Source organism: Abramis brama (genome assembly GCF_963993115.1).
Source record: "Abramis brama genome assembly, chromosome: 22".
Classification (NCBI taxonomy): Eukaryota; Metazoa; Chordata; class Actinopteri; order Cypriniformes; family Leuciscidae; genus Abramis; species Abramis brama.
In genome coordinates, this window is record NC_139984.1 from 33,958,265 (window position 1) to 33,974,671 (window position 16,407).

At 39.9% G+C, this 16,407-nt stretch overlaps 1 protein-coding gene across 1 annotated transcript in view; it reads right to left on the reverse strand.

Moving 5' to 3' along the window:
• Nucleotides 1-1,078: 1,078 nt before the first annotated feature.
• The window catches only part of LOC311073370 (alpha-2,8-sialyltransferase 8E-like), a 28,547-nt gene continuing 13,218 nt past the window's right edge, over nt 1,079-16,407 (reverse strand). Inside the window, exons 4-7 of the mRNA XM_084099089.1 lie at nt 6,631-6,775; nt 6,016-6,128; nt 5,837-5,914; nt 1,079-3,127 (exon numbers count right to left, since the gene is read on the reverse strand). Of these exons, the coding sequence (XP_083955215.1) occupies nt 2,635-3,127; nt 5,837-5,914; nt 6,016-6,128; nt 6,631-6,775 (829 nt within the window). The 3' untranslated portion in view covers nt 1,079-2,634. The remainder of the gene's footprint in view (nt 3,128-5,836; nt 5,915-6,015; nt 6,129-6,630; nt 6,776-16,407) is intronic.

Genomic DNA, 16,407 nt, shown 5'->3' on the forward strand with positions numbered 1-16,407 from the left:
TACGGTGACCTTGAGTGTCAGAAAGGCGCCTTTTTAAATAAAATGTATTATTATTATTATTATTATAACACCACCTTGAGAGATGTATTTGAGCCTCAATCTCAACACAGAGATTGTCATGTTCCCACAGTGAGAACATTCACATCCTCGAATGCTGCCTCAACATGCTTAAGACCCAGACACGAGAGACAGTGATCGTGACCATCAGCCAGAGCCAGATGACTACCGCATCCAGAAACACATGGGCGGAATGACATCTTTAAAAAGAAAAAGGCAAAAGGCTAATATGCGATGCATCCCCTCCCGTATTTATATCCGCGCTACGGGGCAGAGCTTCGGATGCAAAACCCGCATTGTGCATTGGCTCGTTTAGTTAAACTCAAAGTGGATTGGTCTCTCAAGCGAGATCCCAATTCGTCGGTTCACTAGACCCGACGTGACGTTGGGAGTGACCGACTGAAAGGGAACAAGCTTGTTTTATGGTTGCCACAGAGAGAGAGAGGGACCCAAACAGAGGAGATGTGATTCAGTGTTTATTTTCCTCCAGCTCGCATCTCGCTCCTCAACAGGCACGCGCCTTCGAGTGGAAGTCTTGTGAAGGACAGTGGAGTTGACAGCAAAATTCATTTAGAGCTTGTTACGGGCCAGCAATAATCACTGGCATGTTCGGATTTCTGTCTTCCAAACCGCAGAGAAAACACTCTAGCTGGTCAAAAAAGAAAACAGGGAGAGGATTCCCGCCTAATGGACGTCAGCAATGATGTAACATCACCGCACATCTTTGTGCATGTCAAGATGACTGAGAACCATTTGGAGACACTCCAGGTCAAATTGTTATGAGTTGGTGGAGAATGCAGGAATGTGTTTGGATGGCGACCAAACCAAAAGATTCTAAGAATATGGTTTTGAAAAACTTTTTGAAAATCATTTTCCAGAAGTGTCATTTTAATTATTTGTCATGTGGTGTAATCAAAGAATAACGTATTTTCCATTATCCTTGAATTCATGTTTGTGAACACTTCTTAATCGTTATTTTCTAAAATAAATTTAAATATATAACACATTAAAGACACGCAAAAGTATTCCATATATTTATTTTTTTTTCATATATATTTGTAAAATATATTTATTTACATGACTTTTCCTATGCAAATAAACAAAAATCCCTTATATTTTAACCCTGAGTCAGTAGCTAATTCAGAATTAACAAAATTAAAGTAACAATCTGATTACACCAATGTCTCACATGCAAATAAAGAACAAAACAATATAAACTATGACCTGAATGATTTAGAGGAATAAGACCCCTGAATGAATTCTGCACACCTAAACAATAATAAAATAAAAAGTATTTTATCTCATAAAAAGGTTTTCACCGTCATGAATTCGCTAATTTTCACCCCCGGAGCAGTATTATTTGGTATAAAAGTCAACACTGATCTCCAAACATTCATTCTACTTGTTTCATGTAATTGCTGTTCTCCTAATGCAGACAAAGCATCATCACAATAAATCTCTGCTGATTGTGGTAAATATTATTGATCTATTCTGTGTTTTTATTTTGAATGATCCATATGAATATTGGTTCAAAATAGGGCTGGGTAAAAATATCTATTTCTCATTTTTTATCGCTTATCAATTCTTAAATCCTAAGAATCAATCTTTTAGTCAATGTCATTTTTAGTTGATGAATGAACAGAACATTGTAGTGCACCTATCCAGTAAATCGCAAGTTCAAAGCGGCTCTTGACTAAATTCCATTTCTTCCTTATTGCTACTAGCTTCTAAATAATCATGACTGAAAATTAGAAAGAATGATAAAATGTATAGATCAACATACTAACGAATCATGTCTCACGTAATCGCTCAAACTGAGAAAGTAACTATATAATCTATACATGACAACTGCTCTCTCTGGGATAGAACACAGATCTGAATGTTCACTGATCATACTTGAATATATTATAAATATATAGTATACTCTAAGTATAAATAAAATATAAGTAAAAAAAAAATAATTATAATAAATCTAAGTATAATAAATAAAAATATAAGTATTCTTTAAAAAATATGATGATATTTAATGCAAATCGATGACTTTAACAAATGTATACTATATACTATATAGTATTAAAGTTGCATTAATGTTAGTATGAAGCAGGGCGGGCTGAGAGTCTGGGACATTTTACACAGCTGTTTATATTTGCTTATATGCCACAGTCGCCACTCCTTTCATTTTGTTGTTTATGTATATTTTAACGATTAAAGTTATGTTTTGTTACAATTACATTTGATCACTTAAATTCACATTGTTTTATCTCATTCTAATGAAGGTCACTTTATCTGACAAATTAAAATTGTGAGGTAACGCAGCGCTGTTTTACTTGGTCAAAACAATCATACTATAAATACATTTGAGTATATTAAAAGTTGTTATGTTACTCTGTGCCTTCGCTCGGTGGCTGCTATGAGACACTTGTCGCACATTGCAGTAAGCTAGATCGGTACTAGAATATCATATTAATAAAAGCTGGATGACTTGTGTTTCTAAGTGGCATGCAATTAATTAAAAAAATATATTGTATGGTGGAGAAAATGCTGTATTACTGTTACTACAAATAAAGCTCTTTCTGATTATAAATGATTTTCTCGATCCGCCCCTGGTGAGGAGCAGGGCTGCAGGTGCAGTGTCAGCGCCCCCTGGCTGTGGAGCTGCAGTAGCCAAACAAACTCTTCCGGCATCTTGTGCATGTGTCGGGACGGGCGCATCAGGTCATAATAATGGTATGGAATCGGCTGATCCTGCAGGTCGCTGTCGAACGGCCAGAATCCGTAAATGTGAACATGCTCACACAGTTCCAGTGCAGTGCTGATTAAAAGGAATCCTGTGGAGAGGCGTTTCTCCTCCAAGCCACGTCCCTTCCAGAACCGGTCCAGTGTACGCAGGTAAGAGGGGCTGAAGAACGCCACCGGCTGCTGAGGTCTGATTGGCTGGAGGACTTTGAGTGCTTTGATTGACGGTGATGTGCAGAACGTGTAAGCGAAGGCAGGTATAATGAGGGAGGCGTTTCCGTACACACTGACCCGCTCCACCAACGGATCCGGATCCTTCTCCAGGTTTTTGTATCTACAGAAACACAGTTTTTAATAAACACTAATGACAGAACACTAGATGATCATATCATCTCTGAGTTTTATAAAAATGGCCAATGGAATTGGTGACTGGAATTTGCATGTCAAGCCACTCCCCCATACATATGGGTATATAAGATGGCGGCCCACATCCACTCATTCAACCGATCTCTCTAGACTGGTGAAAAGGGCGCATTAAGCGGTGTTTCGCCAGCACATTGCAGTGCAAAGGATAAGTTCAGCGATTCTCCCCAGGGCCCTTCAGTCAAAAAGAGTAGTTTTTTCCTAAAAGAGCAAATCGGATGGTGGGTGGGTTATGGCAAATCTTGGATCTGCAAGTCTTAAACCAGGCCCTTCACAAGCTCCCGTTCAAGATGCTAATGCAGAAACGCATTCTCATGTTCGTACGTCCTCAAGACTGGTTCATAGAAATTGACCAGAAGGACGCGTACATTCACGTCTCGATTCTACCTCGACACAGACCGATTCATCAGTTTGCCTTCGAGGGTTGGACATACTAGTACAAGGTCTTCCCCTTTGGCCTGTCCCTGTCTCCCCGCGTCTTTACCAAAGTCGTGGAGGCTGCCCTTGCCCAGCTAAGGGAACTGGGCATTCGCATTTGAAACTATATGACTACTGGCTCATTCTAGCTCACTCTCGAGATCTGCTGTGTGGACACAGGGACCTAGTGCTCAGGCACCTCAGCCATCTGGGGCTTCAGGTCAACTGGGAAAAGATCAAGCTCTCCCCCATGCACTGTATCTCTTTTCTTGGTATGGAGTCGGTGATTCTCACCATTGCTCAATTGAAATGCCTGAATATACATTCAGGGGAAAACAGCGGCTCCACTAAAACATTTTCAGAGGCTCATGAGGCTTATGGCATCCGCAGCCTCAGTAACGCTGCTCAGGTTGATGCATATGAGACTGGCTTCACAGCCAAGTCCTGAGATAGGCACTCCGTGTGACCATCACACTGATCTGTCTGTTCAGCCCTTGGTCAGACTTTGCCATTCTACAGACTGGAGTACCCCTTAGAACAGTGGTTCCCAACCCTGCTCCTGGAGTCCCCCCAACACTGCACGTTTTCTTTGTCTCCCTAATCAAACACACCTGATTCAACTCATCAGCTCATTAACCCATGTGATAATGAGCTGATGAGTTGAATCAGGTGTGTTTGATTAGGGAGACAACGAAAACGTGCAGTGTTGGGGGTACTCCAGGAGCAGGGTTGGGAACCACTGTCTTAGAACAAGTGTCCAGGCATGTTGTTGTCACAATGCCTCCAGAACAGGCTGGGGCGCTGCATGTAATGAACACACAGCCACTGGCTTCTGAACGAGACCTCAACTGCATTGGCATATCCACTGTCTAGAGTCGTCACCCTGCGCCAGTTTCGGTCGTTGCTTCAGTGCAAGCACATGTTGGTCCGGACAGACAACATTGCGATGGTGGTGTATATCAACCGTCAAGGCGGTGGACGCTCATGTCACCTGTCACAACTCGCCCGCCATCTTCTCCTCCGGAATTAGCAGTGTCTCATGTCCGCACCATTTATATTCCGGGCTAGCTCAATCGTGCGGCCGACTTAACGACTTAAAGAGAGCAGTTGCCACAAGGGCACATTCAACTTGCCAGCATCTGCGTCTCCAACACTCGTAACAGAGTGGTTGTGGTGCGATTTCCACAGGGACCCTGTTTGTCAGTCAACATAATGGGGATAGTTGTAATAGATGGGGAACATCTTGGTTACTGACGTAACCCTCGTTCCTCGACGGAGGGAACGGAGATGTCCTCTTATGTCCCCCGTGCCACAACCCTGAACCACCCAGCTGAATGGCCTCCTCAGCAAAATCCTGAACGAGTGGATGCGATCCGCCATCTTATTTACCCATATGTACGGGGGAGTGGCTTGGCATGCAAATTACACTTGCCAATTCCATTGGCCGTTTTTATAAATCTCAGAGGTGATTGGGTCTCCCAAGTGAGACCACATTTGTCAGTCGACATAACGTCTCCTGTCTTCCTGTTTGTTAGGCCTATCAATTTAAGTTTTATATGCTGACATTAATGGACAAGTAACAATAAACAATATGTTTATAGCATTGAATAACCTTGTTTAATATTTCTACAAACACAACTGTTGTTATTTTGAAAATTAATTAGTTTGTTAATATTAGATTAGGCATTATGATTTACAAAACAAACAATAGGTTAGTTATATTAGGTTGAATATTAATCAAGATTAATAAAATACTGCTCAGGTTACTTCATGATTCAAACAAAGAGAAATGCATTTTGCATAAAGTAAAAAATGTGCATTTTCGGACCATTAATGTAATCCCCGCAAAAAATTGTTTAGGACACAATAAGTCACAGATCGGTTTACCAATGTTTCAATTTTCATGCATTGTTTCTTTTGTTTTATAACCTGAAGGATCAGTCAAATCATAACCATAGAGTATAAATTATATTTAACCAGAATACATCTTTAAGAAATATACAATACAGTCTAAAAAGGACCTGAATGTAGTTAATTAAATCTGAATTATTTTCATTTGGAAACCAAGAATATAGAGATGCCAGTAATGGCCAATGAATGTGTTTTTTATTAAAGCGGTAGTTAGAATTTTATTTCGAATTTATTTCTTCATTTAAATGATAATCAAAGCTGTGTTTTTATTGGTGTGTGAGTGAACACTGACCGAAGCTGACTGGGGTTGATGGTTACCAGATCCGTCTTCAGTCCAACATCGCTGTCATTAACTGTTGCCAAATTAAACCTGAAAGAGAGAGAAAACATCATATTAACAGGAAGGATGGATGAATACTGATGGGTGTGTTGTGGTCAGTGTGGGAGCAAGGAATGATGGGATGCGTTTACCGTATGACAAAGTCTGCGTTGTCAATCTCACGTCCACAGCTGCTGTTTTTCAAAATCCCACCGCTGCCGACCACAGCACACCGACCCAGACGCCGACCGGACCAGGGGAAGTCCTGCACACACACACACACACTTGAATATGTGGTTTATGGAGACTTTCCATAGGCATAATGATATTTATACTGTACAAACTGTATATTCTCTCCCCTTACACTAACCCAACCCCTACACATACCCATTACAAAAAACTTTCAGCATTTTTACATTTTCAGAAAACCTCTCTTAGTATGATTTCAAAGCTGTTTTCCTCATGGACACCAAAAATGTCCGGCTCAAAACTCTCTCAAAAATACACACACACTCACTCACTGCCACAAACACACACCCTTTCTTTCTCTCTAACACACAAACACTCTCTCTCTCACACACACTCATTCTCTCTCACACTCACAAGAACATACACACAAACTCACATGCACTCTCTCTCTCTCACTCTCTCTCTCTTTCTCTCTCTCTCTCTCTCTCTCACTCTCTCTCTTTCTCTCTCTCTCTCTCTCACTCACTCACACTCACAGACAGACACACACACACACACACACACACACACACACACACCTTGGGCAGAATACTGTGGAGTGCTGCATTCATTTTGTATGTTTTTGTTTCGCTTGTTTCATATTGGATGGATTGATTGATGGCTGTGTTGCGTTTGGTGAGGATGAATGATCCTGTGGCGTTACAACAAAACTGCAGCCGGATTCTGTCATAAACACACAGAGAGAGAAAGAGAAGAGTTTATGAGGATTCATATTACATAATCATCTCTGTTAAAATGACCCACTGCAGTATGCTACGATTTATTGTTTGAACAGTTTTACCAGCTTGTCTCTTTAAACACTATTTAAACATTACAGTTTTGCACAATTGCTAAAACATTTCTTGAAACCTTCACCCATTTTCTCACAACATTAAAGATAAAGACAAATCTTCAAACTACAATCACAAAACCTCTGACTCTTCGGTTCAAAACCATTTCACCTGTACTCAAACAATGCTTCCAGATCATACACACATCAGTCAATATATAAACACTACAGATCATTCATTAGACTCTACATCAAAAAAATGGAGAACAGAATCCATAGATTACAGTAAATTATCGTAATCTAATATCATCTATCTATAAATTACAGAAACGTCTGTCTGTCTGTCTGTGTGTCTGTGTGTCTGTTAACCGCATATCTCTCGAACCGTTAGTCCGATGGATTTCAAACTTGACAGGTGTCTTGCTACGGGCACGAGTAAGTGCAGTGCCAAGTTTGACATTGTTTGGATTAGAAATGCAAAAGATATCGTTAAAAATACCAGTAAAAGAAGCACTTAGAAGGTTGTGGTTTAAAAATAAACATTCTGATAAGCTACACTGTTTACTTCTGAATATTATATTTTATTCACGGCCATCATTTGTAGTAACCTATTCACAAACTGTTTGCTCAAGCATAGCATTTTTTCACAGTTCACTGTGTAGCCTGCTCCCTGAATCATCGCGCTTATTCATTTGAGGATGTTAACTGAATCTGTTAACACGTGTGTGTGTGTGTGTGCGTGTTATTTGCATATCTCTCAAACCGTTAGTCCGATGGATTTCAAACTCGACAGGTGTCTCGCTACGGGCACGAGTAAGTGCAGTGCCAAGTTTGACGTTGTTTGGATTAGAAATGCAAAATATATCATTAAATATATATTGGTAAAAGAAGCACACACTGGCTTTTGCCGCTCTAGCCGCTGGCCACTCCCCCTCTCACATTGCACACTGAGTGAGCACAGCTGGCCATTCCCCCTCTCACACACACACTGAGTGAGCACAGCCCAGGACCAGAGACAGAGAGTGTCGAAGAAAGCAGCGGAGCTTAAGTAGCTTGGAGTTCCCTGTGTATGTCATTATGTCAGTATCAGTATTTGCTTTCTACCATGCACAAATAAAAATGTCACTGAACTTTTGCTGTGCAATTGTAACAATAAGCACTCAAATACACCAAACCAACAATTACTAAAAACACACACAAAAACTGATTTTGCACGGGCACTTTGCACTGCTCCCTGAATCGACGCGCTTATTCATTTGTGGATGTTAACTGAATCTGTAAGTCAGCTGTGCTGTTTACTTCTGAATATTATATTTCATTCTGGTGCGCTTAACGTTATCGCTACTGTGTAATAGTAGCCTATGCTATTCACCAACTAAACATATCCAATTCAATGCGTTCACAGTCTCTTTCACGGGCATCATTAGTTGCCTATTCACAAACTGCGTTTTCTCGAGTTCACTGTGTGCTTTCTACCATGCACAAATAAAAATGTCACTAAACTTTTGCTGTGTAATTGTAACAATGAGCACTCAAACACACCAAACCAACAATTACTAAAAACACACTCAAAAACTGATTTTGCACTACTAGTCTATCTATAAATTACAGAAACGTCTGTCTGTCTGTCTGTGTGTCTGTGTGTGTGTGTGTGTGTGTGTCTGTTATTCGCATATCTCTCGAACCGTTAGTCCGATGGATTTCAAACTTGACAGGTGTCTTGCTACGGGCACGAGTAAGTGCAGTGCCAAGTTTGACGTTGTTTGGATTAGAAATGCTAAAGATATCGTTAAATATATCGGTAAAAGAAGGTTGTGGTTTAAAAATAAACATTCTGACATTAGAGGGTTGTATCCACTGATCCAGAGCCATAGAGAGAAAGAGTTGCGACACTCCCATAGACCTCCGTTGTAAAAAATGGCGGCGCTTTTAACCGCCTACTTCCGGGATTTGAAGATCGGATTAGTTCCAAACACTGTCATTTGGGCGTTGGACACCATTCACTTACATTGCTGCGCGTCGAGTTGTTCCAGAGTTAAGTTGCTGAAATATCGACCTCTTTTGAATTGTCAACTGTCTATATTGTATCAGAGGCCCTTTGCGATGCTTATACTGGTCTTCATTTGTACATGCACAGCGTAATTATTTATATTTTATGTTGGTTGTTTCAACCAATTTTCAAGCACTGCCTGCTAGCTAGCGCGACTTCGTCAGCTGTGACAGTAAGAGTTCGGTAATGAATCGCTGCCACCTTTATAGCAACTTTTATTTAGTTAATTTTTTTGGGATATACTAACTTTTCATTATGTTTTATTGTCTTGAGTGAAGCGGCTTGTGAGAACAATGCTGGACCTCTAGGATTGTTATGGCCATCACCAGTCCTGTCTGTTTCATGGATTACCTGCCCCTGTTTTTTGTTTTTCTTGTTCACACACACACTCACACATTTTTGTTGTCTGTCATTGTTTAATAAAAAATATTTTATTTGAAAACCTTAATTTGTATCAGCCATGCTTAAATTTGTTTTTAATCTGTTATAGTTTTGATAATGTGTATGGCTTAATAATCTTAAAATAATATTCTTAGTCTTAACATGATCATGTTTCACGTTGTGGTCCTGGGGGTGGCCACTTTCATCAGAAGAAGTGAGCTAGCTTCTAGGCGAATTCTGAACGGACCGCCACGGCAGACCTCTTTGCGTGATCACGAAGGTACAAGGTAGGCTAATGCCTAATACAGCCCAGTTGTGCTAAAATAAATATCATGAGACGTCCATCATCAGATGAATGATATGGAAAAGTTAAGTTAGAGCCGCTAAAGCCAGTGCTACTACCCATGCGAACATGAACACTAAGCTTTTCCCTCCAAAAATATAGCCTAAAACTTATCTCCAAATGCAAAACTGACATTAACAAAATGCAATAATGCAATAACAGCTGAAAAAGTACTTGGGTGTGTGTTTTATTTTATATTTACCGTTCAATAATGCAATCGCTGCTGTCTGTCCCATAGAAGAACATGACAGCCAGCGTATGTTTTGGAACTATTGGGGCTTACATGAACCACGTGACAGCCATAGAGGCGACATCAAAGAGTGGCAACTCTTTCTCTCTATGGCTCTGCACTGATCTATATAGAATGACTGGATAGCTCATGACGTCATAAACAGTGAAGCCACCTCGCCGCCATATTGGTATTCCCTAGTGAGCTCACGCGTTCTATTGAATTAATAGGAAATTTTATGATTTGACTGAAAAAACATTGCCTAACGAGACACATTTTTTAAATCTAAAGTCTCCCTGTACATTCTCACAACGCAAACATCCTAAGCATTTAAATGGGTATTTGTTTAAAGTCGGAAATTTTTCCTGCTTATTAAAAAACGGCAATTTCTTTGCAAAAGGAATAAAAAGCTGTACGAGAACACTAGTCGGCCTTCACTGAAAAGCTATCTTCACAGGTAAAAAAAACAGTTTGATACTATTAATTAAATAGTGAATGCTAAAGACCTATATTTTTGTGAATTGGTGAATATTCAGGTGAATGTTTCGTAGCCAATAATACCTCAGCACGTTATACTAATTTGTTCCCTCGTTTTATTATATTGTAGCCACGTTGTAATTCGTTAAATCAAAATGAGGGAGGGAATTAGTTCGTCGTTCAAGTCGTCGTAAAAACGAATTATTTAGATCAGTGGACAGGGCGCATAAGAACAAGCAGAGAGAGAGCCCCGGCCGCGCGCGCGCACTCTCACCGCCTTCAAACACAAGCGCTGTATTGCTCTCTCTCCCTCGCGCATATCAACATCAATTGACACAATAGTAAAACGTCGGTAGACCGATTGTGTTTTATAGATTAGTAGTTTGTTCATATAAAGTGTTTGATTAGCAAGTACATGTTCAGGAAATGCATAATACAAATTGTAGGCTATGGGTTAATGTAACGGTAAACGGACTCTGCACGAAGCTCTTTTGAAGCTTTCAAATGGTGTCGCTGTTGGACACTTAATTGTGATTATTGCTGTTCTGAGGTTTCTTATAGGCTACTGTTGACTGTTTTATCGTTGTTTTTTGAAGCAGCAGCAGCTCTTGCCTCGGAGAAAACAACACGGGCATAGCAACAATTTTGCATATAAATTACTACTAGGGCTTGAATTACAACCTGTGGGCAGTTTTTCCTACATCCTTTTGTGAACGTCGTTTTACACTTGTATGCTGCACAGCGGGTCATCTTAAAAGTGCCGTCGGAGCTACAAATCTCTGTATAACGGCCGTTGGAGCCCTCTGCTGGTAGGGAATCGTAAGATGGCCACTCGAACACTTCCGGTGGCTTCACTGCCTAGTGGCAGTTTAGAACGTCATGAGCTATCCAGTCATTATATAGATCAGTGGTTGTATCGGTCAAAGAAGCCCCAAGAAGGTTGTGGTTTAAAAATAAACATTCTGACATACTCTGTCAGCTACACTGTTTACTTCTGAATATTATATTTTATTCACGGCCATCATTTGTAGTAACCTATTCACAAACTGTTTGCTCAAGCGTAGCATTTTTTCGGAGTTCACTGTGTAGCCTGCTCCCTGAATCGTCGCGCTTATTCATTTGTGGATGTTAACTGAATTTGTAAGTCACCTACGCTGTTTACTTCTGTATATTACATCTATCTATACATTATGGGAACGTCTTTCTGTCTGTGTGTGTGTTTGTGTGTTATTCGCATATCTCTCGAACCGTTACTCCGATGGATTTCAAACTTGACAGGTGTCTCGCTACGGGCACGAGTAAGTGCAGTGCCAAGTTTGACATTGTTTGGATTAGAAATGCAAAAGATATCAGTAAATATATATCAGTAAAAGAAGCACACACTGGCTTTTGCCACTCTAGCCGATGGCCACTCTCCCTCTCACACTGCACACTGAGTGAGCACAGCCCAGGACCAGAGACAGAGAGGGTCGAAGAAAGCAGCGGAGCTTAAGTAGCTTGGAGTTCCCTGTGTATCCTGCTCCCTGAATCGTGTAGTTAAATTTTCCACATTTATTGTATGTCATTATGTCAGTATCAGTATTTGCTTTCTACCATGCACAAATAAAAATGTCACTGAACTTCTGCTGTGTAATTGTAACAATGAGCACTCAAATACACCGAACCAACAATTACTAAAAACACACACAAAAACTAATTTTGCACGGGCATTTTGCACTAGTATATAGTAATTGCAAATAGTAAGGAGAAAATATTGTGTACTGTATGAATGTTACGTGCTGCTATGTATAATCCAAGTAGCGAAGAATGGGACATGGTATGAATAACTAGATACATTTAATTAACACAAGGAGCAAAAGCATACGTACAAACAACTAGCATCACATTAAATATTGGACAAGGAATTTAGGAAAACTCAGGGCTTATATACACAGGGAAAACAAAAGGAGCTAAATGAAACACAGGTGAAACTAATCAATAACTTTGGGAGCAAACTGGCACTCACTAGAAAACTAGGTCAGTTAATCTCAAAGTGCAAAAGCAAAACAATTTGTGGAATTCATGCAGAATGAAGAAAAAATGGAAATTGTTGCATTTCTATCTGACATCACCTCCCACCTCCCATCTTCATGTTCAGATCACCAATGATCTGAACATGAAGCTCCAGGGCAAAAATAACACAGTGTGTAACCTCACATCAGCTGTCTGTGCCTTTCAGAAGAAACTGGAGCTGTTCAAGTGTGACTTACAGCAGGACCTGCTTCACTTCCCAAAGCTTTTGAATCAAACAGCAGGAAAACATCATCATCACAATCATGCTGAATTCCTGGACAAGCTGATTGAAAATTTCCAAACTCGCTTTGGAGATTTCCCTGTGGGAAAACAAGTCTTACTATGCATGGAAAATCCATTCCTTGTCAAAAACATTGCAGAATTTTCAACTGAAGCCCTGAAAATCTGCCCATGGGCTAGTGCTGCTTCTCTTCAATCAGAGCTAATTGAGCTTCAGGAAAACCTTGCACTGCAGGAGTCTCTCTGTGACCCTACCACCTTCTGGACTAAGATGGTCCCTGCAGCAGGTGTTCCTTCCTTGCAGAAGATGGCCCTTCAAATTCTCACCATGTTTCCCTCAACATACTGTTGTGAGTCAACCATGAATATGGTGAAAAACAAATACAGAAGCACCCTCAGTAATGAACACTTACATCAGTGCCTCCGCTTGGCCCTCACACCTTTTATGCCCAAGTTTAAAGAACTGGTGGCACAAAAAAGGTGTCACTTTTCACACTAATAAGGCCAGACCACATCACCTTTTGTACATAGTTTGAACGTTTTGGGGGATTTACCACCTTTTTTGTTGGAGTTCTGTTTTGGGATTTTGAACCATCACTGTTCCGGATCCTGGATGTAAGGAACATTTGGTAAGTGGACCTTTTAGGTTTCTAATTGAGTACCCCTGGTCTAGACAATCATCTGCTACGGGTGCAGTGTATATCGCGATATACTGACCTGCGTTCTCTTCCCACTACATCAGGGGCCTGTTTCAAAAAGGAGGTTCAACCAACTCTGAGTTAAAACTTGAACTCTGAGTTGACTTACCCTGAGATGGGAAACTCTGAGTTTTTGGTTTCAGAACAGCTGAAATTAGTTAGTTCAATCAACTCTGAGTTGACTGACTCTGAGTTAAGCGCGTGCACCACAACTATAAAAAGCCATTATCAATGGAGCACAGATATTACGAGTCACCATGGCAACAGCGCCAGACAAAAAGAGGTCTTCATATTTCTTCACATTTTAATTACTGTTATACAGTGATGGGTGTAATTAATTACCAAGTAATCTAAATACTGTAATTTAATTAAAGGGATTACTCTTAATTCTTCTGTAATTTAAAGTTAAATCTGATGTAATTGTATTAGACTATAGAACAATTCTGTATAGGCTATTTAACATACATTTTTAAAAGGTATATTTTTAATGTAACCTTCTCCCTCTACACACTTTGGTCAATTCAATAATAATTCAATAATAACAAATATTGTTTATTTGAAAGCATTAAAAGTGCAGTTTCTTGTCTCTCCTTGTATTGTTCAAGTGTTTAAGGTTGACATGGGATTTAGTAATTAGTAATAAGTAGACCAATAATTTCTAAAGATAGTCATTATTACATTAATCTAATTACACTGTTGAAGATGTCATTTGTAGTTAGTAATACAAGTAACTTATCCAACTGTTATAATATCAGAGGTGAAACTGGAAGAACAGTATGTTATTCAACCTAATTTTAATTTTCATGTAGGTGCAATCCTGCAGGCATTAAAAAAACATGGCAGCAGCTGAAATTTAAATATAAAAACATAATTCAGTCAAGTAAGGCTTGAGCATATCATGGGTGAAGGCTACCTGACTTTACAAACATGTGACATATTAAATAACTAAAGCATCCAGTGTCTAGCAGTGCAGCAGCATTTTTGGCTGAGGGAATTCCTGGAGGGACTTCAGAGCCAGTCCCAAAGATCCAAGGGCCTTCATAAAATGTAAGAGGTTTACATATGTGTTATTTTTTATATAGGCTATTTTTGATTATTTCCATTTATTTTACTTTGGGTTAGGATTTTTGTTGGTCCCAATAGATTCTGATGGTAATATCTGTCTTTTGGAGCCTCCTGTCCCAACAGAACCCCAGGCAGTTGTAAGTCGCCTACTCAATACACCAGAAATTATGACAAATAGTGTTATAAAGTGCACTCAACCAAATGCTCATCACATGGGGATAAAGAGTTTCTGCTGTCCATCAACTTCTGGTGCACAGATGAACAGTTCAGTGATTTCCAGTAAATGCCACAGTTTAATTCTGTAGAATTTGTTTAGAACTACATTATGTAACTCTAATCTACTACTGTGTTTTCAGTTGCCAGTTAAGGAGTTATATAGACTTCATCTTATTAAAAAAAAAAAAAAAAGCAATATTTTATTTATTAATAAAAGATTAATTTTATTAATAAAAATGTACTGAAAGAATGAATGAGGTGTTTAAACACCACTTCCTCTTTAAAAAAGGGGAGGAGACCGAAAGAAACTCTGGGTTTACTGAAGAAAACCTGCTCCCGACCAGGTTAGGTTCACAGAGTAAGTTACCATGGTAACTGACTCTGAGTATAAGTTACCTCTCTTTCTGAAACAGGCTTGACTTACTCTGCTTTCTCAGGTTTAACATACCTCCCATTCTGAAACAGAAAACTCAGAGTTTCCCTCATTTCAGGGTTAACATACTCAGAGTTTTCACTTAACCTCCTTTCTGAAACAGGCCCCAGCTGTTGCCCGATACCTCAGAGCAAATGAAAAGGTAGACAACACAATACAAAGAACAAAGCACATAGCACACAACTCAGTCCGCGGGCAGAGACATAGGCCTACACAAAAACTTGATTCACTACAGAAAACTCATTCCACTACAAAGAGCTCAGTCCACTACAGAGAGTTCAGGTCGCGATCGAGAGAGAAAGCATGAATGAACACGCCATCCTTTTAAACCAGCTGGGCGGCCTCCGATTGGCTCTCAAGCGCCGCCTTAATGAAGACTGACGTCCAACTCGGCCAATCACAGCAACCTACGAGCAGAGATAGTGAGCTAGGGACAGAGAGAAGATAATGAGCACAACAGCCAACACGTGCAAAGTACACTAACGTGCACAGATCAGTAAAAACAAAACACGCGTGGAGCGTAACACTCACTGTTCAATGATTCAGTGACTCAATTCAAAACTCTTCATGATTCATTCAACAGTTCAATACTCAGGATCTCTCACTGTTCGACGATTCAGTGACTCAGTTCAAACGCTCAGGATCTTTATCAATGTTCAATGATGCAATGACTCAGTTCAAACACTTAATGATTCGTTCCACAGTTCAAACACTCAAGATCTCTCACTGTTCGACGATGCAGTGACTCAGTTCAAACACTCCTCAGCAACGGCACAAGCAAAGATTCTCAGAAAAATAAACAGCGAAATACTTGTTTGACAAGCTGTGTCTCGCTATTAGTGTTACTCGATGTTAGTGCTGCATTTGATACTATCGACCACAACATTCTTTTAAATAGACTCAAAAATGATGTTGGCATTAGTGGAATTGCATTAGCATGGCATAAATCACACTTATCTGACCGTTATCAGTTTATAGCAGTGAATGAAGAGATGTATCGATCACAAGCTCAGTATGGCGTACCACAAGGCTCAGTACTAGGACCGTTGCTGTTCACTCTGTACATGCTACCCTCACACACACACACACACACACACACACACTCTGTATATATATACACATACAGTGGGGAGAACAAGTATTTGATACACTGCCGATTTTGCAGGTTTTCCTACTTACAATTAATTTTTATCATAGGTACTCTTCAACTGTGAGAAACGGAATCTAAAACAAAAATCCAGAAAATCAGAGATAAAATTGAAGGGATAAAATTGAAGGGATAAAATTGAAGACATGCAAGGCTGGGATGGGCTACAGGACAATAGGCAAGCAGCTTGGTGAG